This window comes from Carcharodon carcharias, chromosome 37, assembly GCF_017639515.1.
Source record: "Carcharodon carcharias isolate sCarCar2 chromosome 37, sCarCar2.pri, whole genome shotgun sequence".
NCBI lineage: Eukaryota > Metazoa > Chordata > Chondrichthyes > Lamniformes > Lamnidae > Carcharodon > Carcharodon carcharias.
Genome location: NC_054503.1, coordinates 3,348,511 through 3,375,361, shown reverse-complemented (window position 1 = coordinate 3,375,361; position 26,851 = coordinate 3,348,511). Strand labels below are relative to the sequence as shown.

At 50.5% G+C, this 26,851-nt stretch overlaps 1 protein-coding gene across 2 annotated transcripts; it reads right to left on the bottom strand.

Moving 5' to 3' along the window:
- Positions 1-1,281: 1,281 nt before the first annotated feature.
- On the bottom strand, positions 1,282-26,851 carry tm7sf2 (transmembrane 7 superfamily member 2). 2 transcript variants are annotated; one of them, XM_041179924.1, is made up of 11 exons: positions 26,737-26,851; positions 24,441-24,647; positions 22,768-22,964; positions 20,629-20,683; positions 16,061-16,255; positions 12,462-12,565; positions 9,001-9,120; positions 7,608-7,776; positions 6,772-6,852; positions 4,736-4,858; positions 1,282-2,761 (listed from the first exon to the last, which is right to left on the bottom strand). In XM_041179924.1, exons 2-11 carry the CDS (start codon positions 24,496-24,498, stop codon positions 2,601-2,603), a joined length of 1,263 nt encoding a protein of 420 aa, XP_041035858.1. In that variant the 5' UTR covers positions 24,499-24,647; positions 26,737-26,851; the 3' UTR covers positions 1,282-2,600. The 2 variants fall into 2 exon arrangements, with proteins under 2 accessions (XP_041035858.1, XP_041035859.1); XM_041179925.1 differs by having other exon boundaries at positions 2,623-2,761; positions 6,772-6,827.

Genomic DNA, 26,851 nt, shown 5'->3' with positions numbered 1-26,851 from the left:
TCCTATTCTGACTAAGGGCCCTAATAGACTAAGGGATTTTGAACAAAAGTCCTACATTGAAGGATGGATTGTGCAGCACCTCGGGGGAGGCAAAATAGCTTCCAGAAAGTGCTATTTATATATCTGGACTGTCCAAATTATAGCCCATGGACTGCCAACAACCTCCCCTACGTCATCCCACGTCCTGGCGATTTGTCTCATGAAGCACAGACAGCTCAAGCCCATTGGCCATTTGATCCCTCACTCATTGACTACTCCTTTGTGAATTCCCTGGGCTTGGCTGTTCGGTCTCAGCCCTGTGACCTGATTGGTGTTCAAATCCCACCACGACAGCTGGAAGGTTTATTAACAATCTAAATAATTCTGGAATAAAAACCTGGTCTCCGTAACCACAGAATCACAGTGCAGAAGAGGCCCTTCGGCCCATCGAGTCTGCACCGACATGTGAGAAACACCTGACCTACCTACCTAATCCCATTTACCAGCGCTTGGCCCATAGCCTTGAATGTTATGACGTGCCAAGTGCTCATCCAGGTACTTTTTAAAGGATGTGAGGCAACCCGCCTCCACCATTCTCCCAGGCAGCGCATTCCAGACCCTCACCACCCTCTGGGTAAAAAAGATTTTCCTCACATACTCCCTAAACCTCCTGCCCCTCACCTTGAACTTATGTAATGGTGACCATGAAACTATTACCGATTGTTGTAAAAACCCATCTGGTTTATGAATGCCCATCCTTACCTGGTCTGGCCTACACATGAATCAAGACCCGACAAGATGCGCTGCAGCAACTTGCCAAGGTTCCTTCGACAGCACCTTTCAAACCAGTGACCTCTACTGTCTAGAAGGACAAGGGCAGCAGACACATGGGAACACCACCACATGCAAGTTCGCCTCCAAGCCACACACCATCCTGACTTGGAAATATATCGGCCATTTCTTCACTGTCGCTGAGTCAAAATCTTGGAACTCCCTCCTTAACAACACTGTGGGTGTACCTACACAACATTATTTTTATTCATTCATGGGATGTTGGCTTTGCTGGCTGGGCCAGCATTTATTGCCCCTTGAGAAGGTGGTGGAGAGCTGCCTTCTTGAACTGCTGCCGTCTGTGTGGTGTAGGTACACCCACAGTGCTGTTAGGAAGGGAGTTCCAGGATTTTGACCCAGCGACAGTGAAGGAACTGCTAATACATTTCCAAGTCAGGATGGTGAGTGACTTGGAGGGGAACTTTCAGGTGGTGGTGTTCCCATCTATCTGCTGCCTTTGTCCTTCTAGATGGTAGAGATCGTGGGTTTGGAAGGTGTTGTCTAAGGAGCCTTGGTGACTGCAGCAGTTCAAGGCGGCAGCTCACCACCACCTTCTCAAAGGCAATTAGGGATGGGCAATAAATGCAGGTCTAGCCAGTGAGGCCTATAGTGGAGGTCGCAGGTTTGGAAGGTGCTGTCAAAGGAAGCTTGGCGAGCTACAGCAGTGCCTTTTGTAAGGTCTTGAATCACATGTAGGAAGATTTCCTTCCCTAAAGGGCATTCATGAACAAATAATTTTTTTTTAAAAATCCACAGCAATATGGTTGACTCTTAAACTATCCCCAAAATGACCAAGGAAGCCACTCAGATGCATTCTAGGTGGCAACTCACCAGCACCTTCTCAAGGGCAATCAACGAGAGGTAACTTTGCCATCAATGCCCACATCTCGTGAACAAAGAATCATCATCAAAACTCCAGGATCTGTTAGTACCAACAACTGGAGATTAATGAGGTTCATGAACTTGGCCCAAGAGGCCTCCCACTACGTACCAGTGAAGGCAAAAAAAAACTCAGACGTTCCCAATTTAGACCACAAACCTAGTCAATAGAGCCAGGTTTTGGAGGAGCTTGGCCTATCAAAACAATCAGCGAGCACAGAATCTAGAACAGCATTGGATTCCCGGCAGCTGGGGTATATCAGTCGAGACGGCAAGGCAGGTTCCGATCAAGTAAAGCCTTTGGCTAATGTGATTTCGCTTTTGCAAGACTCGTACGAGTTTGGTTACCTCCCTCAGCTGACTCACTGGCTTAACTTGTAAGAAATGAACAGCCTAACTTTGTCTAAAATGATCTGCAGCTCAGCTTCAGGCTCTGTATCGACACAGTGAAAACCGTCTAGGCCTTTGCGGTCGCCTGTTAAGTTCGGCTTTAGCCAATTTGTCACCGTCAACACCAAACCTGTGTCACATACTCATGTGGCGTCTTGCTCGAGAAAGGGGTTTCAAAATGACCCCAGTGTCTTAGACCACCAGATGCAGCGGAGAGCCAATATGGACAAGTTGCAGCCCTGAGCGTCAACCTGTCCGAGAGTGGAGACGGGGGCAGCAATCTTTGCCAAGGTTCCAGCTGCTCGTCACGATCCCAGTGGTGTAAGTGGGCACCGGTGGGGGGGGGTGGGGGGCATATTGGACTTGCCAAGTGGATCGAGAGTGTCCAGTCCAGAACATCCAGCAGGCCCAGAGGCCTGAAGGACTCGCCTTATTGAGGGGAGGGAAAGGAGTCAGTGGATTCACGGGGTGGCAAGCGGAGGAAAAGCGAGGCAGGCGCGCACTCTCCGCACCCCCCCCCTTCAGTACACGTACGGGAAGATTCGGTAGGGGACTCGCTTGCAGTATTCGCTCCACGCTGAACCATACTTCCTCCGACACTGATGCTCGTCTCTCGCCTCGCGGTGGATCAGCAAAATGGTGAAATAGATAACGTAGAAATATGGGAGAACGTGTGCCAAACCTGGGAGGGGGAGGTGGGAAGGAAGGAAAAGCACAGGGACATCAGTTTAGGGAGTTACAGCACCTCCTGAACCATCCCTTCACCCCCCCACCCAAAAAATAAAACAACACAGGAATCCCAATACTTTCCAATATTGAGCAGGAGTTTCACCCTCCTTAAGGATGGGAACATTGAGGCTAATTATAGCACGACAACGACTATTCTAGCTCCATTTAGACAAAAATACAGGCCAGCGATTCGACTTTTACAGTCTGTGCATCTCATTACCGCACCGGCTTAGAAAGAAAGTTTTACAGCACAGAGAGGCCACTCGGCCCATCGTGTCACCCAGCCTAGTCCCACTTTCCAGCGTTTGGTCTGTAACCTGCAGGTTACGGCACTTGAGGTGCATAATCCAAACGCCTCTTAAATGGGTCGAGAGTTCCTGCCTCCACTGCCCTTTCAGGCTGTGAGTTCCAGACCCCACCGACGGACCCTGCGGGGGGAAACATTTTTCCTCACCTCCCCCCCTAATCTTTCTCCCAATCCACTGACTCCATTCCCTCCCTGCAATAAGGCAAATCCTTCAGCATCTTGCCCAAGTGGGCACTCTGGAGGCTCGAGCCCCAAACAACGTGCTGGGTTGGGCACTCTCGATCTCCTGGCATCGCCTGTTGAGTCCAATTTCGCCCTTGCCCCCTAGACGCGGGCCTCTCTGCTGTCAGGTACACAGGGCCTTCCCACCTACTCCATCCAGGCCCCTTCACAATTTTGCACATCACAATCAAATCTCCTCTCAGCCTGCACCAGTTCCAAGCATGCGCAATGAGCTAAGTGCGGAGGGAGGGGCAGCGTGAGGGAAGTATGGGTCGAGAAGACAATAAAAATTGGGGCTTACCTCCCTCCCGATCCACCCTGCACCCCACCCCAGGTCCCATGCGCGCACACACCGTTCCCTCATGCCTCTGCCCTACCCCGTGGAGAAAACTCAAATCGTCTCTGCTGGTAGGCCTCTGTTTGAAAGCGCGATGCCCCATGGAACAGGGCAGAGGGCTCACTCCGAGGGTACTATGGCCTCCGGTCTGTAATCGGTTGAACGAGCGGAGGATCTCTTCTTGCCATTTTAGCAAGGGCCCTGGCCCCTCTGCACCCCACGACACTCCACCCTCCTCAGCTCAGTAGGCGAACATCTATTCTTTATACAAAAACGAAAATAGCTGGAAAAACTCAGCAGGTCTGACAGCATCTGCGGAGAGGAACACAGTTGACGTTTCGAGTCCGTATGACTCTTTATCAGAACTAAAGAAATTGAGAAATGAGGTGAAAAATATAAGCTGGTGGGTGGGGGGGGAGGGGGGGACAGGTAGAGCTGGTAGGGCCATCTGCCACTAGCTTGCTACCCTTAATGTCCCCATTAGCACATTCCTTAGATAATATCACCACCGCCAACACCTCTTTGTCCTTTTGTCTATGACATCTTTGGCAATCTCCACCTATCACTGGCCCTCTATCCAGCTCTACCTGCCCCACCCCCCTTAAACCAGCTTATATTTCACCTCATTTCTCTACTTCCTTAGTTCTGATGAAGAGTCATACGGACTCGAAACGTTAACTGTGTCCCTCTCCGCAGATGCTGTCAGACCTGCTGAGTTTTTCCAGCTATTTTTGTTTTTGTTTCAGATTTCCAGCATCCGCTGTATTTTGCTTTTATCTATTCTTTATACGTCACCCATGCTTTATGCTCCAGTTTTTCTTGATCAGTGAATAGTCCGAAGTGGGGTGGGACGGGCGGGGGAAGAGGCGTGACAGATTGCATCATCAACTCCATGGGCCTGATACCACCCCCCCTTTTTTTTTTTAAACCCTTTATAACCCTTCATACATATTCCCCAATTTCTTCTCAACTCTCTGGGTGGCCTAAGCTTTGGCTGATCAATTCCACCACTCAAAAAGTCAACCTATCCTTTCAACGCACCCCAATCACTCAGGACTCACCGCAGGGCAGGGACCAGGCCAGAGCCATGATCAGATCCCCGAGATAGTTCGGGTGTCGCACCAGGCCCCACCAGCCCGAGACCAAAAGCTGTCTCCCGGTTGCCGTGGGGATCGTCTCCAGCCCTGAAACATTAAAAACGAATTTAAGCTCATCGACTGACAGAAGCGCATCACACCGCCACCAAACCCACCCCCACCCCCCCCCCCAACTCCCCGCTTCACCAGCCACCCCGCCTCCCCCACAAAGTGAAACGAATGTAAAGTAACCCCTCGATTTCAAAATTCTCATCCTTGTTTTCAAACCGCTCCACCGGCTTACGTCTCCCTGTCCCCTGTAACCTCCTCCAGCCCCACAACCATTCGAGATATCCACACTCATCAAATTCTGGCCTCTTGAGAACTCCCTCCAGTGCTACGTGCGTCCATGTTGCTGTTAAATGCAAACAGGCCAAGTAGACCATTAAGCCTATTCCTTCCATTGTAACATCCCCTCAAAATCTATCCATTCATTTAACCACCTTGCAAACACAGCAACCCATCCCACCATGTCCAATCAACCTAATCAAAGCCTCTAATCCCACTCATTTAACCTTCCACACCCCATCTACAATCTAACCAAGTATTTAACCTCCATCTACTGTCCATGGGCGATCTACCCTACTATAGAGTTTGCCACCCCCGTGTAAGCTCCCAAAGGGACGCAGCAACATCCTCTGTATTGTGTGATTCTTAAAGCCAGATACTCGTCCACCCTCGCATCCCTCTGCTGGACCCAGGCCCACTGCCTTCTAAGTATAAACCAACTCCCGACCCAGAAATGCATGGCCCATTACATGATGGATTTAATCTTTCAATCTGCCCCTATCCCTCCTTATAACTGGATCGGTTGTGGTTAACCAAAGTTAAAGTCTCCCTCTAACGCATGGGGGTACAGGAGTCTCATCAACATGATCCAATTCTGTAGTTCTGACCGTCCATCCAATGGAAACCACAAAATCCGTGCCCTTTCCCCTTCTCAACCGTCTGTTACCCATCCAGCTCTTTTTTTGAAGACCTTTACCCACAGTTTATACTTGTTTTGGGGGGGGGGGGGGGGGGGGGGGGGAGACACGACAGTGGAGTAGTGGTCATGCCAGAGGCCCAGGCTAACAGGCTAATGCTCTGGGGACATGGGTTCAAATCTCAGTTGATATATCTGGAATTATAAAGCCAGTCTCAGTGATGGTGACCATGACTACCATCATCGATTGTTGTAAAAACCCCATCTGGTTCACTAATGTCCCCTTTAGGGAAGGAAATCTGCCGTCCTTACCCTAGTCTGGGCCTACATGGGACTCCAGACCCCGCAGCGATGTGGTTGACTCTTTGCTGCCTTCTGAAGTGGCCCCGCAAGTCACTCAAGGGCAAAATTAGGGATGGGTGACGGATGCTGGCCTTGCCAGCGACACCCGCATCTCACGAAACAATAAAAAGAAAGATTCAGGAACCTATTCCACTATTATTTGAGGAAGCGTTGGTATCTAGGGGAGCTTAAATCAAACAGCCAACCAACACTGTCCAAAAACTCTGCCATCACCCGATCTATCCCCCTGGTGGTGGGTGTCAATGTATAAATAATCACGCTGCATGGCGATCACCTTGTTAAAGACAATTGCTAGTTTAAGCAGGTATTGATTATCCCATCGAAATAGAATAAAAACATACAGCTGGAACATTTTCTGTAGAAGCTACTTGGAAGACAGTAGCACTGAGGGGTTGTCTTGAAAGCGAACCAGCTTGAACCAAAAGTTCAGCCTGGATTCATTCCTCCACCACAACCTCTTACTGTGAGTAACGGCAGGCAGTAAATTTTTATTACTGTTCTTTCACAGGATGTGGGCGTCGCTGGCTAGGCCAGCATTTATTGCCCTCATTCCCAATTGCCCTCGAGTTGTTTGCATTGGGTTCAGCTTACTTGGGGCATTGTCTCTCTTCATGCCCCATTGGCCAAGGGCAGGAGGTTTCTGGGGTACCCAGTGCGACTGCGCATTACCTACCCGCCACTTTAGGATCATTGGGGTTCCTGCGGAAAGCGTTCTTCTGTGAGTTTGCACTGCGGAATATAAAATACCCAAGAGCTGTAACAGAAATGAAACAAATGGTATTACAGATCCCAGGGAGAACAGAGCAATGGAAAAAAGCACTCTGGTTCTTAAAGTGGTCCAACTTCACTGAGGCTTCCTGTATCTCACCCAAGCTTCCTTGAACATAAGTGCTGGTAGACTGTTCAACCAGCAACCCTAGAGCTCTGCATCCAATCCTTAAACCTCTCCAACCCGCTCTCCACTGTTAAAACACTCCTTAAACTTACCAAGCCTCCTCAGACAGCACCTTCCAAACCCACGACCACTACTATCCAGAAGGACAAGGGCAGCAGACACATGGGAACACCATCACCTGCAAGCTCCCCTGCGAGCCACACACCATCCTGACTTGGAAATATGATCAGCCGTTCCTTCACTGTCGCTGGGTCAAAGTCCTGGAACTGCACTGTGGGTGGACCTACACCACAGGGGCTGCGGCAGTTCACGGTAGCAGCTCACCACCACCTTCTCAAGGGGCAATTAGGGACGGGCAATAAATGCTGAGCCTAGCTCAAACTTTCCTCAGTAAGACAAAGTTACCTTTTTTCCTCCTAAGCACACGACATTTACCACGCCCACACACAGTTACTTGAACTTGGTTATCATACCACATCAAGAAACATATCAACATGGTGCTCATGTACTCAAAAGGACCACAACCAGCACGTCTCCATTGCCTCCAGGAGTTAACAGAAGGAGATTTAAGATAGGGAAGAGGAAGGGGGTTGGAGACACGAGCCAGCGCTTACCGTTGAGGAGGATGATGGCTGCCGCTGTGGTTGTGGTGAGCTCCTGGGGGTGGCTGACCAAAAAGTACGCCTGCAGACTGTACGTGAAAGGTACCCAGGCCAAGTCTCCGAAGGCCAACATGAAGCCAAAGCCATCGTTCACGATGTCCATCGTGGTCAGGACTGCTTCCTGCGAGGAAGCACAGAGAAACCAAGATTTGGGAAGTTAGTCAAGGTAGGCTCACCCCTTCACGTCAGGAGGTCTGGGTGAGTGGCACGTCACACCTACAACTTACTTCTGCTTCGATCTGAACCTGCCTCCACCACACTCTCAGGCCACCTGTTCCAAATCCTAACCACTCGCTGGGTGAAATAAAAAATTGTTCCTCCTAACATTTTTGCTTCTTTCACTAACTAGGTTATATCTGTGCCCTCTCGCTCTCGACCCTTCCACGAGTGGGAGCAGTTTCTCCCTATCTACTCTACCTCGACCCCTCATGATTCTGAACGCCTCTTTAAAGAAAAAAAAAATCTCCTCTCAATCTTCTTTTCCTTAAGGAAAAAAGTCCCAACTTCTCCCGTCTATTTCCACAACCGGAAAGCTGCTTTTCCCTGGAACCCTGGAATCTTTTCTGCACTCTCTCCAATGCTTTCATATCCTCAAGCACATAATCAAAGCAAAGGGAGAATGGTGGTGTAGTGGTACTGCTGCTGGACTAGTAATCCAGAAACCAAGGAGGGGGGGAACATGGGTTCAAATCCCACCACGGCAGCTGGTGGAATTTAAATTCAATAAAAATCTGGAATTAAAAGTCCAATAATGACCATGAAACCATTGTCGATTGTTGTAAAAACCCCATCTGGTTCAGTAATGTCCCCTTTAGGGAAGGAAATCTGCTGTCCTTACCTGGTCTGGGCCTACATGTGACTCCAGACCCACATGAATGTGGTTGTCTCTTAAATGCCCTCTGAACAAGGGCAATTAGGGATGGGCAATAAATACTGGCCAAGCCAGCGACGCCCACATCCCACGAATGAATAAATAGATCTGGACTATAAAGCTAGTAATGGTGACCATTTAAACCATCGTCGATTGTTTGTACAAACCCAGCTGGTTCACTAATGCCCCCCTTAGGGGCATTAAACGACCTTACCCGGTCTGGCCTACACGCGATTCCAGACCCACAGCAAAGTGGTTGACGCTTGGCTGCCCCTCTGAGACGTCCAAGCAAGGTCAATTCAAGGGCAATTAGGGACGTGCAACAAATTCAAAGAGACACCCACGTCCTTTTAAAAAATACATCCCTTAAACGTGACCCGGGTTTCTGACTCCGCCACTCTATCGTACAGTGACTTCCAGGCCCCAGCCCAACCCTTCTGGCGGTTACTTGAATATAGGAAACATTCCCCTCACCTCATGCCAGAGGGCATCTAGCACGTACAGGAGCTGGAAGGAATTGACGAGAATCATCGCAAGGGACGGGCTCCCTCGCAATTCGGATTCCTTCATCAGCATCGCCAGGTTGATAACCAGCTGGGGAGGAAGGTTAAAGGTCAGCAGGTTTCATATTGACCGCAGCACAAGGCGCCGGTGGACCAGTTTCTCGCGCGCCTCCCCTCCAAGTACTGCAGCTCCCTTTCTAAGACCCACAGGGCTTTTCGAAGAGTCTTTCAGGTGAGCCTTGGTTCCCATGTTCTGAAAGGCTACCCTGGGCCCCAAGGTAAAATATCGCAGCAAATAACAAAGATGCTAAACTAACGCCGGTTCTACACCATGCCTCTCCACACAATCATCCCGTCCTTTCGAAAGCAGCAGGTTGATTTCTGTCGTAATAAAAACAAGGTTTCAAATATCAAAAGGAGGTTTGACAAAATAGGAAATCATGCGCAGAAGCAACACGCACAGTCGTCACCATGTAAAAATCACCCCCGCGCTTAAAGATGAAGCAAGTGGCGTAAACCATTTCAGAACTGTCCAGTGCAATATTGCCGCCCACAGAGCACTAAGCCCGCCAGCTGTTTTGGGGAGAAGCAGGTGTTCAGTGAGCAGCTCACGCCCTGTCAAAGTGCAAGTGCCCATTCTCCTTAATTGAGAGAGTCAGGTTTACAGTTTGCACATGACTGTCATTACTACAAGTACTTTGTTTGCTTAATCCCCATTTCGGGAAAGGGTTTGAAGCTTGCCTTGACAGACGACAAAAACAGCGTGCTATCTGCCCCTTGCTCGTCCTGCTTTCTACCCTTAATGTCACCTATCAGCACATTCCTTAGGTAATATCACCACCGTCAACACCTCTTTGTCCTTTTGTCTGTCACATCTTTTGGCAATCTCCACCTATCACTGGCCTTCTATCCAGCTCTACCTGTCCCAGCCCCCCCTTAAACCAGCTTATATTTCACCTCTCTTCTATTTTTCCTTAGTTCTGTTGAAGGGTCATACAGACTCGAAACGTTAACTGTGCTCCACTCCGCAGATGCTGTCAGACCTGCTAGGTTTTTCCAGGTATTTTTATTTTTGTTTTGGATTTCCAGTATCCGCAGTTTTTTTGCTTTTATCTTAGTATGTTCAACAGCTTGGGCAAACAAAACATAATTAAATTCATATAAACCATGTCCAACATGCACAGCGGTTAATTGTGCTGAGGGCACAAAGTTACAGAAGTTAAACTTTGCCAACGGCTTTTTTGCTTATTTGTTTATGGGGTATGGGTATCACTGGCTAGGCCAGTATTTTATTGCCCACCCATAATTGCTCCTTGTTCAGAGGGCATTTAGGAGTCAAACACTGTGGGTCTGCAGTCACATGCAGGGCAGACCCTTTCCAAATTCTACCTAAAACTATGATTTATGATATTCTTTAGTGGGCGTCGCTGGCTGGGCCCAGCCTTTACTGCCCATCCCTAAATGCCCCTTGGGAAGGTGGTGTTGAGCCGCCTTCTTGAGCCGCTGCGGTCCCTGTGGTGCAGGTACACCCACAGCGCTGTTAGGGAGGGAGTTCCAGGATTCATTGTTGTCGGCCGTAATAAAAATAAAAAAAAACATTTCAAATATTAGAAGGAGGTTTACAAAATAGAAGATTATGCGCAGAAGCAACACGCATAGTCGCCTCCATTTAAAATCACCCCCGCGCTTAAAGATGGAGCAAGTAGCGTAGACCAATCAGAACTGTCCAGTGCAATATTGCCGCCCACAGAGCACTAAGCCCGCCAGCTGTTTTGGGGAGAAGCAGGTGTTCAGTGAGCAACAATGAAGGGACGGGTGATCTTTATGTAATGGCTCTCTTTCCATCAACAACAACTTGCATTTGTATAGCGTTTTACCACAGTGAAACACCCAAAAGGTCCTTCAACAAGATAGCAGTTATCGACCTCAATTATTTTTCTTCCGCGAACAGACTTCAGGTAAAGCTAATCAGCTTCGAAGCAGCAGGTTAGTAAATAGCCCCGGGAGCAGTAATCGGGACTTGAGCAACCATTCGAGTTAGCACTGAATTCCAAAAAGCTGCCCGTTTCACATCTCCTCAAGTCACACAACGTTTTTGTATTTGAATTGAGTGGCATTCCACAGGGCAACCAAAGTTCCTAGTTACTGCAATAAAAGCAAAATACTGCGGATGCTGCAAATCTGAAATAAAAACCGAAAGAGCTGGAAAAACCCAGTGGGTCTGGCAGCACCTGTGGAGAGAATAGAGTTAACGTTTCGATCACGTTGAATCAAGCTCGATGGGCTGAATGGCCTCTTCTTGGTCCTATGTTCCTACAAATTAATTCTAATTGCACTTTGAAAATCAAAGTGGAGAGAGGGCGAGAGGATCTTTCATGTTACGGGCAGCTTTAGCATCTTGGTCACTGACAGATATGGCGATGCCAAATGGTTAGCGCTTGATTGGCACCCCACCTGCCACCTTCAACATCCATCCCCTCCACCACCAACGCACAGGGCCAGCAGTGTGTGTACCATCTACAAGATGCACTGCAGCAACTCGCCAAGGCTCCTTCGACAGCACCTTCCAAATCCACGACCTCTACCACCTAAAAGGACAAGGGCAGCAGACACATGGGAACACCACTACCTGCAAGTTCCCCTCCAAGCCACACACCATCCTGACTTGGGAATATATCGGCTGTTCCTTCACTGTCACTGGGTCTAAATCCTGGAACTCCCTCCCTACCAGCGCTGTGGGTGTACCTACACCACAGGGACTGCAGCAGCTCAAGAAGGCAGCTCACCCCCACCTTCTCAAGGGGGCAATTAGGGCTGGACAATAAATGCTGGGCCCAGCCAGCGAAACCCACATCCTGTGAAAGAATAATTACAAAGATTTGCCTAATACAAGAGATAAATAAACAAAGAAGTGCGATTGGTCGGAACTATTTCCCAATTTTAAAAAACTCATTAAAATTCTCGAACTGCCAGGGTGATATTCGAATTCACGTTCCCTGGACTGTTAGCTCAGTGACATGATTATTAACGCAGTTCACAATGAGACTGTAAAAACTTATAAGGCACAGTACCACTTAATTATTCTTCCATTAAGGACCCCGCAGTGGTAACAAGATCCAAGCCAGTTGGTGAAGCCGAAACCAAGACATAGAGCCTCTCTTTATCAAGCTCATTGACTTGTTCAGTCTCACAGCTCTCCTCCCGCACAACCCAGTGTCCCCTATTTATACGTGCTCAAAGACAATTCATACCCATCACCTGTTTCTCTTAACCTGCACAGTGTAATTGACAGTAACAAACCGTAACAATGTAATTGACAAGATGTTAACAGGCAACGGAGAGGAGGTGGGGGGGGGGAAATAAAATCATATTAATTTCGGACTTGTCACACCCCATCTTCTCACAACTCTCCGAGTATACATGCTCGCTTACCCAGCCAATCAATCCCGGTCGCAGTTCACAGAAATATTTGAGGTCAAAGCTCCCGATCCGAGGGTTCAGCTCATGGCCAATAAAGAAGTCATAAATCGGGTTGCCTGCAACGAGAACGGTTGGAAAAGGTGTTTATTTTCCTACTCACCCAGTGCTGGGTAGGGGGGGGCGGTTTCCATTGGCAGGAGCAACCTCCCAACGCCTTTATACATTTGACCCTAGACTACAGGCCCAGGTCAGCTTCCAATCATATGGTGGTGGTGGTGGGGGGGGATTGGGGGTAAGGGGGGCAGCCATGCCCGATCCCCTCTGCAAGTGCTCGGCTTTCATTGTGGCAAATGGCGATCTGGAACGCAGGCTGCCGTGGGAGACCATCCGTGGCTCTCCCTTTCCTGCCAACACGGCTGAGATCAACTAACCTAGGACAGAATGGGCATCGAGCCCCAGCGGTCTGTGCCCAACATCAGCCAGCACGCTTACAGACCAACTATCATGGCCCCGGTAAAGCTCACACACTGGAGGTTGCGGGGGTGGGGGTGGGGGGGGGCACAATTTTACATTTCTAGCACCTCGTCCTGTTAGGGAACTGGTCCTGAGCTCTTTACAGGAAACATGGACACCAAATGAGAGGGAGGAGAGGGAGGGAGAGGGGAGGAGGGAGGGAGAGGGGAGGAGGGAGGGAGAGGGGAGGAGGGAGGGAGAGGGGAGGAGGGAGGGAGAGGGGAGGAGGGAGGGAGAAGGGAAGAGGGAGGGAGAGGGGAAGAGGGAGGGAGAGGGGAAGAGGGAGGGAGAGGGGAAGAGGGAGGGAGAGGGGAAGAGGGAGGGAGAGGGGAAGAGGGAGGGAGAGGGGAAGAGGGAGGGAGAGGGGAAGAGGGAGGGAGAGGGGAAGAGGGAGGGAGAGGGGAAGAGGGAGGGAGAGGGGAAGAGGGAGGGAGAGGGGAAGAGGGAGGGAGAGGGGATGAGGGAGGGAGAGGGGATGAGGGAGGGAGAGGGGATGAGGGAGGGAGAGGGGATGAGGGAGGGAGAGGGGATGAGGGAGGGAGAGGGGAAGAGGGAGGGAGAGGGGAAGAGGGAGGGAGAGGGGAAGAGGGAGGGAGAGGGGAAGAGGGAGGGAGAGGGGAAGAGGGGGGGAGAGGGGATGAGGGGGGGGAGAGGGGATGAGGGGGGGAGAGGGGATGGGGGGGGGAGGGAGGGGAAGGTGGGGTGGGAGGGGGGAAGAGGGAGGGGGGAAGAGGGAGGGGGGAAGAGGGAGGGGGGAAGAGGGAGGGGGGAAGAGGGAGGGGGGAAGAGGGAGGGGGGAAGAGGGAGGGGGGAAGAGGGAGGGGGGAAGAGGGAGGGGGAAGAGGGAGGGGGGAAGAGGGAGGGGCGAAGAGGGAGGGGGGAAGAGGGAGGGGGGAAGAGGGAGGGGGGAAGAGGGAGGGGGGAAGAGGGAGGGGGGAAGAGGGAGGGGGGAAGAGGGAGGGGGGAAGAGGGAGGGGGGAAGAGGGAGGGGGGAAGAGGGAGGGGGGAAGAGGGAGGGGGGAAGAGGGAGGGGGGAAGAGGGAGGGGGGAAGAGGGAGGGGGGAAGAGGGAGGGGGAAAGAGGGAGGGGGGAAGAGGGAGGGGGAAAGAGGGAGGGGAAAGAGGGAGGGGGAAAGAGGGAGGGGGGAAGAGGGAGGGGGGAAGAGGGAAGGACGGGGGAAGAGGAAGGGAGGGAGGGAGGGACGGGGAAGAGAAAGGGAGGGAGGGAGAGACACAAAAGGAATGCCAGGCTGAATGAAGCAGCACAGGAGCTAGGAAACTGGCAGTAACCAGCGAGGGTGGAGAAGTGCACACAGAGGGAGGGGCCACGGGGCTGGGAGGGGAGGGGCCTCGGGGCTGGGAGGGGAGGGGCCTCGGGGCTGGGAGGGGAGGGGCCTCGGGGCTGGGAGGGGAGGGGCCTCGGGGCTGGGAGGGGAGGGGCCTCGGGGCCAGGGGGAGGGGCCACAGGGCCAGGGGGAGGGGCCACAGGGCCAGGGGGAGGGGCCACAGGGCCAGGGGGAGGGGCCACAGGGCCAGGGGGAGGGGCCACAGGGCCAGGGGGAGGGGCCACAGGGCCAGGGGGAGGGGCCACAGGGCCAGGGGGAGGGGCCACAGGGGCCCACAAAGAAAGTTAAACACAGTCATCCTATAACAGATCTGTGCAGGACGGGAAGCCTGCAGCACTTGCCGAGGAAGGGAGGGTGGCACTCTGTGTCCGGGCTGGGTACCCTGGATACAGTGGAAGCCACGGTGTGGTGACCAAATCCAGAACCCAGTTTCCAAGTCCTGATCAAACTCTCCGCAAGAGTTAGGAGCGGGCTGGGCTGTCAGATGGGAGGCGCAGGGTTCAGTTTAGAAGAACAATCAATCAAAGTTTCGCATCCCCGAGGTAAACCCTGTTGCAAAAATCTATTTTCCCTCAGTCTCTACGTGGAATTGTGACTCCTCAGTGTTACAGCGGGGGGGGCTGTCAGTTACAGGAGAAGGCAGGAGAAAAAAGGGTTTTCAATCAATCAGAAAACAAAGTGCCAGATAGGCAATCTCACAGAGGTAGAAGGAATAGTATACAGACTGGGAAAGGTGAGTCCAGGTTATGACTTAATTAAACTACAAGAGCAGGTCATCCTGGGGGTTACCATTGACTGAACTGGACCAGCCTTATAAATTCTGTGGCTACAAGAGGTCAGAGACTGGGAATCCTGCGGTGAGTAACTTACCTCAACTCCCCAAAGCCTGTCCACTATCTACAAGGCACAAGTCAGGAGTGTGATGGAATACTCCCCACCTGCCTGGACAAGTGCAGCCCACACAACACTCAAGAAGCTCGACACCATCCAGGACAAAGCAGCCCCGCTTGATTGGCACCTCATCCACAAACATTCACTCCCTCCACCACCGACGCACAGTAGCAGCAGTGTGTGTACCATCTACAAGATGTACTGCAGCAACTCACCAAGGCACTTTCTACAGCACCTTCCAAACCCATGACCTCTACCATCTAGAAGGACAAGGGCAGCAGACACATGGGGAACACCACCACCTGCAAGTTCCCCTCCAAGTCACTCACCATCCTGACTTGGAAATATATCGGCCGTTCCTTCATTGTCACTGGGTCAAAATCCTGGTACTCCCTCCCTAACAGCACTGTGGGTGTACCTACACCACACGGACTGCAGCGGTTCAAGATGGCAGCTCACCCCCCACCTTCTCAAGGGGCAATTAGGGATGGGCAATAAATGCTGGGTCCAGCCAGTGACACCCACATCCCATGAAAGAACAATTTTTATAAAGTGTAAAGTGGCAAGAGGCAAATTCAAGAGAGGGGAGGAAAAAATTAACTTGAAATCCTTAAACAAGAGATTGGACGTTTCAATAGGTGGAATGTAGGGGGTTGAAAGTGCCAAGGTGAGCCCATCCAAAATGACATTGTTAACATACGGTGAATCAGACCAGCGCAAAGGGGTTCCTCACACAACCAGGCGAGGCTGTTACACCACGAGGAACCCCAGAAAATAAAACTGCCACAAAAAATCGGTAGACCGGGGGAAACCCCACCCCCCCCAAAAAAACCCACCGTGCAGGAGCCACGAAGGGACTCACCTGAGTTTCCACCAGGCGCCAGTGCAGACTCCGGCACGCACAGCGAGCGGGCGTACAGGAAGATGCTCAGCGCGAAAGAAGCCACGATGGCAGAGACCGCCAGCTGCACGCACCGGTCATGGACTGAGCTCAGCCGCAGCCCCACGAAGATGCCGAGGCCGGCCAGCAGGGTGGTGATGGCAAAGGCCTGGAGCCCTGCAAGGGAAAGGTGGATGATTACACGAGAGACGGTGACTGCGCCTTCCCAAGCAAGCGCGCAAGAGGCAATAATCCGACCGATCAGTCTTCACTGGTGCTCAGCCTCCAGGGACCTTCTCTATCTCAACCCCTCTTGTCCACCTAAGAAGGTTCGCTTTCGCTGCCTTGCGTTTTTGATCAGGGAGCACCCTCGTCGCTAATTAATATAATCCGTAAAAAGGGGTTAAATAATCGATATGGATATATTATCCTCAAACCTGACTATGTTGCAGTAGTATGCGCCATTCCATCATGGTCCTCCTTCCTACACCCATAGCAGCGTAGAAATAGGAGGAGGCCATTCAGCCCCATTGAGCCTAATCCACCACGGCTGATCTGTGACCTAGCTCCATGTACCCACCTCTCCCCCATATCCCTTCATACCTTTGGATATTAAGCACCTATCGATCTCAGATTTAAAATTAATTAATCTAGCGTTGATGGCCGTTTGCGGGAGAGAGTTTCCAAAATTCTCCCACCCTTTGCGTGTGGAAATGTTTCCTAATCTCAGTCCTGAAAGGTGTGGCTCCCATTTTTAGACTTTGTTTCCCTAGTCCGAGACTCCCCCAACCAGCGGGAATAGTTTCTTTCTATCTGGTCCTATCTATTCCCCGTTCATACCTTGAAACTTTGATCAAATCTCCCCTCAATCGTCAAAATTCCAGGGGATACAACCCCAGTTTGTGTAATCTCTTCTTGTAATTGAACTCCTGGAGTCCAGGTATCGTTCTGGTAAATCTACACTGCGCTCCCCCCACAAGGTCGATATATCCTTCCTAAAGTGTGGTGCCTGGAACTGCTCAGTGACTCCAGGTGTGGGCGACCAGTCTTTGAATCGAGGCTCACCACCCGCCCACTCTGGCTCACTCTCACCCAAAAAACTCCAAACTGTGGTATTCCTCACTTTCAAACTTGCAGGACTCCTCACCTCTCTTCAATGGCCTCCATCTCCCTTCGCTGACACTTGGCCTCATCTGAACACCAAGTTCCTCATCTCTCTCATTCCGTCCCTCTGCCTGTTCACCTTTCGATGGCACCTTGCCTCTTCATAGCATCGTAGAATAGTACAGCACAGGAGGAGGCCTTTCAGCCCACCAAGTCTGTACCGGTCCTTTTCAAGAGCCGTCCGTTTAGTCTCACTTCATCCGCTCTTTGCCCATAGGCCTGAATTCTTTTTCCTCTTTAAGTAGTTACCCAACTGCCTTTTAAAGGTTATCACTGGCTTCTTGATTTAAGAACTAATCCAGTGCACCACATAAACTAGAGCAAGTGTCCAGCAAGGGACCCAGCTAGGTTAATAATAATAGCTTCTAACTCCAGACTTTACTTAATTAATTTAAGTTAAATTTCCCAGCTGCCCTGGTGAGATTTGAGTTCATGTCTCCAAGCTTTAGTCCAAACATCTGGATTACTAATCCAGTAGCAAAACCACTGTGAGACCATTCCCCCACCCACTGGTCACCTGGGCGAGGCACTGAAGGGCACCCACAATTCTCTCCAGCAAGAGAGAGTCCAACCATCTCCCCTTGACATTCATTGGCATAACCATCACTGAATCCCCAATTATCAACATCCTGGAGGTTATCATTGACCAAAAACTGAGCTGGACCAGCCATAGTTTCTTTTTCATTCAGGGGATGTGGGTGTCACTGGCTAGGCCAGCGCTTACTGCCCATCCTTCATTGCCCCTTGAGAAGGTGGGGGGGGTGAGCCACCTTCTTGAACCGCTGCAGTCCCTGTGGTGTAGGTACACCCACAGTGCTGTTAGGGAGGGAGTTCCAGGATTTTGACCCAGCGACAGTGAAGGGACGGCCAATGTAATTCCAAGTCAGGATGGTGAATATAAATATTGTGGCTGTGGTCAGAGGCTGGGAATTCTGCAGCGAGTAACTCACCTCCTGACTCCTCAAAGCCTGTCCACCATCTACAAGGCACAAGTCAGGAGTGTGATGGGATATTCTCCACTTGCCTGGATGAGTGCAGCTCTAACAACACTCGAGAAGCTTGACATCATCAGGGACAAAGCAGCCCGCTTGATTGGCACCCCATCCACCACCTTCAACGTTCACTCCCTCCACCACCGACACACAGTGGCAGCAGTGTGTGTACCATCTACAAGATGCACTGCAGCAACTCACCAAGGCTCCTTCAACAGCACCTTCCAAACCCACAACCTCTACCACTTAGAAGGACAAGGGCAGCAGACACATGGGAACACCACCACCTGCAAGTTCCCCTCCAAGCCACTCACCATCCTGACTTGGAAATATATCGGCCGTTCCTTCACTGTCACTGGGTCAAAATCCTGGAACTCCCTCCCTAACAGCACTGTGGGTGTACCTACACCACAGGGACTGCAGCAGTTCAAGGCAGTGGCTCACTGCCACCTACTCAAGGGGCAATTAGAGGTGGGCAATAAATGCTGGGCCCAGCCAGCGAAGCCCATATCCCATGAAAGCATAATTTAAAAAATGTTGCTGAGGAGCTCAGCAAGAGTTGATACACCTTCATAAGACCATAAGTAGTAGGAGATGTAGGCCATTCAGCCCATCGAGTCTGCTTTGCCATTCAATGAGGTCATGGCTGATCTGATAATCCTCAATTCCACTTTCCTGCCTTTTCCCATAACCCTTGATTCCCTTACTGATTAAAAATCTGTCTATCTCAGCCTTGAATATACTTAAGGACCCAGCCTCTACAGCCCTCTGCGGCAAAGAATTCCACAGATTCACTACCCTCTGAGAGAAGGAATTCCTCCTCATCTCTGCCTTAAATGGGTGACCCCTTACTCTGAGATTATGCCCTCTGGTCTTAGAATCTCCCACAAGGGGAAACAACCTCTCAGTATCTACCCTGTCAAACCCCCTAAGAATCTTATATGTTTCAATAAGGTCGCCTCTCATTCTTCTAAACTCCAATGAGTACAGGCCCAACCTAATCAACCTCTCCTCATAAGAAAATCCCTCCATACCCGGAATCAACCTAGTGAACCTTCTCTGGACTGCCTCCAATGCCAGTATATCTTTCCTTAGATAAGGGGACCAAAACTGTTCACAGTATTCTAGGTGTGGTCTAACTAGTGCCTTGTATAGTTTTAGCAAGACTTTTATACTCCATTCCCTTTGAAATAAAGGCCAACATTCCATTTGCCTTCCCTATTCCCTGCTGAACGTGTATGTTAGCTTTTAGTGATCATGTACGAGGACCCCCAAATCCCCTGTGCTGCAGCTTTCTGCAGCCTTTCTCTAGTTAAATAATAATCAGCTCCTCTATTCTTCCTGCCAAAGTGCATAACCTCACATTTTCCCACATTACATTCCATCTGCCAAGTTTTTGCCCACTCACTTAACCTGTCAATATCCCTCTGTAGACTCTTTGTGTCATCTTCACCACTTGCCTTCCCATCTATTTTTCCAGGAGACAGACATGTGGGTACCAGGACAGTCATTGATAAGGACATAAATCAAATGAAGAGAAAGATTTGGGACTGAAGGATTAGGGCGAGCTGATCGAGCCAAGTGTTAGACTCACTGGCCCTTCCCTTCTCCAGTCAGCTTCTTTCTAACTGACCTCCCGTGGCATTGCCCAAGGGTAGCCTAGAATCTGGATCTTAGTTGCTTCAGATCAGGGCTTCCCAAACCGTGGGTCGCGACCCCCCCAAGTGGGGTCCCGAGTCGAGGTTTTTGGGGTCGCGAGCCCCAAGGCAGCAACGGCTGCCGTGGAGCTCGGGACTGACTCCTGACTGCTGTGAGATCCCTTTAAATCCTTGGGGATTGTGTTGGGCACGGACTGAGGGACTAAGCTCACTGGAGCCTGGTGGCTGCTGCAAGAAAAGCGTGAAAAGGTAGGTGTTCGGGTTTTTTTTCCTCTGTAGAAACCCTGTCTTTCCATCAACTTGCCCCTCCCACAACACCTCTCCCTACCCAACAACTATAAGCCCTCCCTCCTCTTCCCCACAGCTTAACAGCTGAAACCTCCTCTTTCCCCCCATCCCACTAGCACCTGCTCAACAACACTCACACCTTCCAAATTCTCACTCTGGGGTCACGCCAGGAAAAAAGTTTGGGAAGTGCAGCTTTAGATCTTTAGCGGCAAACGTGATCCCTCCCTCCCTCCAAGGCCGAGAAATTCCCTATTTGCTGGAAGTAACTGCCACGTGAACTGCTCACACATCCAAAGGGGTCATTAAGCCGTTCGCAGACATCAGGCTGCAGCTCACCCTCTGACTACCTTAAGACTGTTGCAGGACACAGTAACGCACAACAGGCAGACTCAAGAGGCCGGGGCTTAAAGTCCAGAGCGCACAAGCCTAAGGCGTATCTGAAACGTACCATTAATTCGGTAGGAGAGCCTACTGCCATCTCGGAGCGGCATTCCCTGGGTAACCTGCCGAGACAAAACGTGAAACCCAAGAGCGTCAGCTAAAGGAGGAGGATCGTGTGGAGGAGCATAAACCCTGGCTGGCCGGGTTGTAGGGGCTAACGCTGTAATTACCATGTTACTCCATGTACGTTAACACACCCCATAAGCTGAATGAGTGAGGGGAGGAGACGGTCGCCAACCGGAAGGCTACCAGTAGCAGGGAGATGGTGGTGTTTTATCATCTCAGTGCCGCACGCCTCCTAGAATGGTAAATAATTTCACCCCCAACACCCTGCAGTAGCACAAGGTCAGGGCAATGAGCCTTTAGCTCCGCAGTCACAAAGGCTGCTCGGATTTTGGAGCCTGGATTTTTTTCCGAAGATATAGAACTTCTCTTTCCCCCCTTCCCTTATCACGAGCACCCTTCCTGAGATTCAGCCGCACAGGCTTTCCTTCCAGCTCACCCAAGTGGTCGGCGCTATCAGAAATTATCGGGATCACTGTCTCGTTTCCCAGCCAACTCAGCACGGTTTTACTTATTCACTCCAACGGTTGCTTTGACCTCATCGTCCACCTTCAGTTCCCTGACAGCCTGCGGTTGTCCCAGTCCCTTTTTTCGTCTGGGACTCCAAGGGTTGGGGTTGGAGGGGGAAACCAGTTACACTCTGGATGTAAACACCGTCACACTCCCCTAAGCGACGCGAGGCAACTTCGACACGCTGTGATTTCCCCTCACAATCACTCCCAAAGTTACTGACATCTCCTATAAAAGGAGGAAGATTTGGGACTGAAGGATTAGGGCAAGGTGATCGGGCCAAGTGTTGGACTCACTGACCCTTCCCTTCTCTAGTCAGCTTCTTTCTAACTGACCTCCCGTGGCATTGCCCAAAGGTAGCCTCGGGTCTGGGTCACAGTTGCTTCAGATCAGGCCTTCCCAAACCGTGGGTCGCGACCCCCCCCAAGTGGGGTCCTGAGGCGAGGTTTTTGGGGTCAAGGGCCCCGAGGCAGCAACAGCTGCCGTGGAGCTCGGGACTGACTCCTGACCGCTGTGAAGTCCCTTTAAATCCTCGGGGCTTCTGGTGGGCACGGACTGAGGTACTAAGCTCGCTGGAGCCTGGTGGCTGCTGCAAGAAAAGCGTGTGAAAAGATAAGTGTTTGGTTTCTTTTCTTCAACTTGCCCCTCCCACAACACCTCTCCCGTCCCAACAACCGAAGTCCCCCCAACCACCCCACAGCTCAACAGCTGAAGCCTCCTCTCCCCCAACCCAACAGCTCCCGCTCAACAACACCCATTCCCGGATTTCCGAAGGATCACAGTTGCCCTCTCGCATCTCATCCAAGTGGCCTTTTCACACACGATCACCTCGAGGCGGTGAGCGTCAGCTATTCAACCATGTGAAGTACACATGACACACGCTCACACAGTATAGTGATCAGGAACTGGAACCCTGGCTGATTCAACCCCCATCCCCTTCCCCCTACTTTGGTGGCATTGAGGGCAACTGAGCCCCCCACCCCACCCCCACCCCTACCCCCACCCCCCACACCACCCGGTCAGTCATGATCTGTCCTCCAATTATTTTTTAATTCAACCTTGGAATGTGAGCATTGCTGGCCACACCCAGCATTTGTTGCCCATCCCTAAATGTCTTTGAGAAGGTGGTGGTGAGTCGCCTCCTTGAATGGCTGCAGCTTTTTTTGTTTTTAAAACAAACTGTAGCGGTTTGATACAACTTAGTGACTGGTTCGGCCATTTCAGGGGGCACTTAAGAGTCAACCCCCATTGCTGTGGGGTCTGGACTCACGTGTAGGCCCAGACCAGGGTAAGGACGGCAGATTTCCTTCCCTAAAAGAGACATAAGCGAACCAGACGGGTTTTTGTGGCAATTGGGTAGTTTCATGATCACAATTAATTTATTCCAGGTCTATTAATTAATTTAGGTTAAATTACCCCAGCAGTCGTGGTGGGTTTTGAACCCGTGTCTCTGAAGTAATAGTGCAGGCCCCTGGATCACTAGCCCAGTCACAGTACCACTAGGCAACAGCAATCTGAACTTTTAGACAACACCCAAACACTTACTCTCTCGTCAGTCCTGCTATTGACCTACCTTACCGAGAGGAAGCATGTACAGGACAGCCTGCAGGCTAAACCAGCCTAGAACCAACAGGAACATGTCGAGGTCCCAGAGCTCACTCGGAGTCGGCAGGGCAGAGGGGACTTTGAAGACACTTGCATCCTGGGTGCGACATGCGAGCAGCAGGTAGAGTAAGGTGCAGGGCAGCAGCATGGGGAGTAATAGTGCACCTGTCCAGGCAGAAGGAAATTTTTACTCTGCTGATTCAGCATTACACGTCACCCTCCCACCAACCGTGCAGCGACCCCAAATCGATCTCCCCCCCCCCCCTCCTCAGTTCGCACAACTAACCCTACAATACATCCTCGAGCCTACTTCTAAGCAGCATGATGAAACTGCCAATCAAGGCTCCCTCCCCTTCACATTTAACAGCATTACCATCCCTGAATTAGCCACTACCAACATCCTGGAGCGTTACCATTGACCAGAAACTGAACTGGACCAGCCATATAAACACTGTGGCTACAAAAATAGGTCAGCGGCTGGGAATCCTGCGACCAGTAACTCACCTCCTGACTCCCCAAAGCCTGTCCACCATCTACAAGGCACAAGTCAGAAGTGTGGTGGAATACCCTCCACTTGCCCGGAAGAGTGCATCATGAACAATACTTAAGTTTGACAGCATCCAGGACAAACTAGCCCATTGGATTGGCACCCTGTCCACTATCTGAAACACTCACTCCCTCCACCACTGACGCACAGTAGCAGCAGTGTGTGTACCATCTACAAGATGCACTGCAGCAACTCACCAAGGCTCCTTGCACAGCACCTTCCAAACCCGTGACCTCTACCATCTAGAAGGACAAGGGCAGCAGACACATGGGAACACCACTACCTGCAAGTTCCCCTCCAAGTCACTCACCATCCTGACTTGGAAATATATCGGCCGTTCCTTCACTGTTGCTGGGTCAAAATCCTGGAACTCCCTTCCTAACTGTGAGTGTACCTACACCTCAGGGACTGCGGTGATTCAAAAAGGCAGCTCACCACCACCTTCTCAAGGGGCAATTAGGGATAGGCAATAAATGCTGGGCCCAGCCAGTGACAACCACATCCCAGGAATAATTAATTTAAAAAAGGTTCTAATCTACTTCTTCACCACCTACCTTTCCCTACCTCCCAAAGTCGAGAATTCTTTCATTAAAATAAAGCAAGATACTGCAGATGCTGGAGATCTGAAATAAAGACAGGAAGTGCTGGAAAAACCCAGCGTGTTTGGCAGGATCTGTGGTGAGAGGAACAAGAGTTAACGTTTCGAGCCTAATATTACTCTTCTTCAGAAATGGAGAACTCCAGCTCTGAAGGAGAGTCACACGGACTCGAAACCTTAACTCTGTTTCTCTCTCTGTCCACAGATGCTGCCAAGACGGCTGACTCTCTCCAGGGCTTTCTGTTTTTATACCAATTCTTTCATTCCCCTACAGCGCCTTAATCTTCCCAGTTTAAGGAATCTGCGGGACGCTTCCTGGGAAACGGTTAGCCAAGCATAACCTCGCAATCATCGCCATCTTCCCTCCTGCTCTTTTCAGTAAAGCGTTGGTGCTCTGCATAATCCTTCCGCCAAATTTCTAACAATAATCCTATCTGCCATTTTCAGGTGGGTTTCTTGGGTCTAATTTTACACCCCCAATGCTGCTGTCCTTTACCTAGAGGACCTCCAAATTCCAGTACGGTGGTCCTGTGCATTTTGGACTTGTCATCCATCTTTAGTCCCCTTGTACCCCGTCCTGGGTTTGCCTTGGTAGGTGTGGGTCAGTTACACTCTGAACGTGAACACTTCAGCATTACCGTGCGATAACCCGGCGTGCCACCGCCAAAGGCCGCTTGTACTGCGAGAGTAGAGGAGGAAGCACCTGCAGAAAGGATCAAGCAACTTTACTGAACTTTGAAAGAAACTCCCAATTTGTCACATCACCTTTTTTCTTTAGTGTTCCATAGGGACGTGGGCGTCGCTGGCAAGGCCACCATTTGTTGCCCATCCCTAATTGCCCTTGAACTGAATATCGGCCATTTCAGAGGAGCAGTTAGAAGTCGACCACATTTGCTGTGGGGTCTGTGGTCACATGTTGGCCAGACCGGGTAAGGATGGCAGATTTCCTTCCTTAAAGGGGACATTAGTGAACCAGGTGGGTTTTTACAACAATCGATGATCATTGATATGGTCACCCTGACTGGGGCTAGCTTTTAGTTCCAGATTTATTAATTGAATGCAAACTCATGGGATTTGAACCCACGTCCCCACGGCAGGAGCCTAGGTCTCAGGATCACTAGCCGAGTGCCATCTCACCTGAGACCCAGAGCACTTCACCGACAACGGATCATAGAATCTTACAGCGCAGAAAGAGGCCATTCGGCCCAGTACTAGTTCTCTGAAACAGCTAACCAATTAGTCTGAAAGGTAGCAAGCCTGCCCTTAGCCAACAACCTGAGGCATTCAAGAGGGCATTGGATGATTACTTAAATAGAAGCAACATGACAGGGTTGTGGGAAAAAGGCAGGAGATTGGCACTAAGTTAAAATGCTCAGCGAGCCAGTGCAGACAGGATGGGCCAAAAGGCCTCCTTCTCCACCGTAACAATTCTGTGAACAGCTCTCAAGGTCCCACTCCAGGTACCCGTTGGCCACAGAAGGAGAGTCCACGATGAGGCTCAAACAAGCTGATAATCAGGCAGCTAATCCTTCTAATGCTTCAAGGAGGCGGCTCACCATCACCTTCTCAAGGGCAACTAGGGATGGGCAATAAATGCTGGCCCAGCCATGCACATCTTGTGAATGAATTTTTAAAAAAAGATTTGCCCGCTAGTCCTCAAAAAGGAAAAAAACGTGAGGCTGAAGGGACAAAAGAAGCATTAGTCCCATTCCCCACTGCTCTTCCCCCATAACCCTGCAAATTTCTCTCTTTCCAAGTACTTATCCAATTCCCTTTTGAAAGTAAAAAACAAAAAAACTGCGGATGCTGGAAATCCAAAACAAAAACAGAATTACCTGGAAAAACTCAGCAGGTCTGGCAGCATCAGCGGAGAAGAAAAGAGTTGACGTTTCGAGTCCTCATGACCCTTCAACAGAACCTTCTATTGAAGGGTCATGAGGACTCGAAACGTCAACTCTTTTCTTCTCCGCCGATGCTGCCAGACCTGCTGAGTTTTTTCAGGTAATTCTGTTTTTGTTTTCCCTTTTGAAAGTTCCTATTGAATCTGCTTCCACTGCCCTTTCAGGCAACGCCTTCCAGATCACAACAACTCGCTGTGTAAAAAAATCCTCTTCATCTCCCCCTCCGGATCTTTTACCGATTCTCTTCAATCTCTGCCCCCCCCCCCCCCCCCCACCGGTTACCGACCCTCCTGCCACTGGAAGCAGTTTCTCCTTATTTCCTCTTATCAAGACCCCATCATGATTTTCAATGCCTCGATTAAATCACCCCTGAACCTTTGCTGCTTTCAGGAGTTATTTTTCACCTGACAAAAAAAAGCCCAGCAAGAACTCTCTCAGCAGCACTGCTGGGGGGGGCGGGCTGTGAATCAGTCAGGTCAATCCTCTGATACTAGTGTTTTGACTGGCCAGAAGGTAGGACTTTAAGCTGGATATTCATCCAACAAATAAGATTATTTTTTTAAAAATTCAGTCCTGCCTCCAAATATTTGGACAATAGGAAATCTCCAAGAGGCAGCATTAGGTTACACAAGAGATAATGGAGGAAGGAGATATGGTAAAGGTTAGACTTTGCTGGCATAACATAGAAAGAGGAGGAAAGCGGAGTAGACAGAATTTTGCATTTAAATTGCCTGGTTTACTTGCCAATTGTTTTCTATTTGGTTTCCAGATGAAATAATTGCAAAATCTTCCAGTGGGATGAAGAGAGCAGCTGTTTTAAGAGATTAATTCGCAATGACAGGCTCCTGGCACTAACCGGACCCAGCAGTGGGTAACTTAGCACCTACTTACCCTCCCAATCTCTTTAAATGCCCAAGTGCCATACACTAGCCTCTCATTCAGCCTTCATTCCGCGTTACTACTTCACCCCTCAATTGTCCCTGCGCGCACGGGCTGCAATGTAACC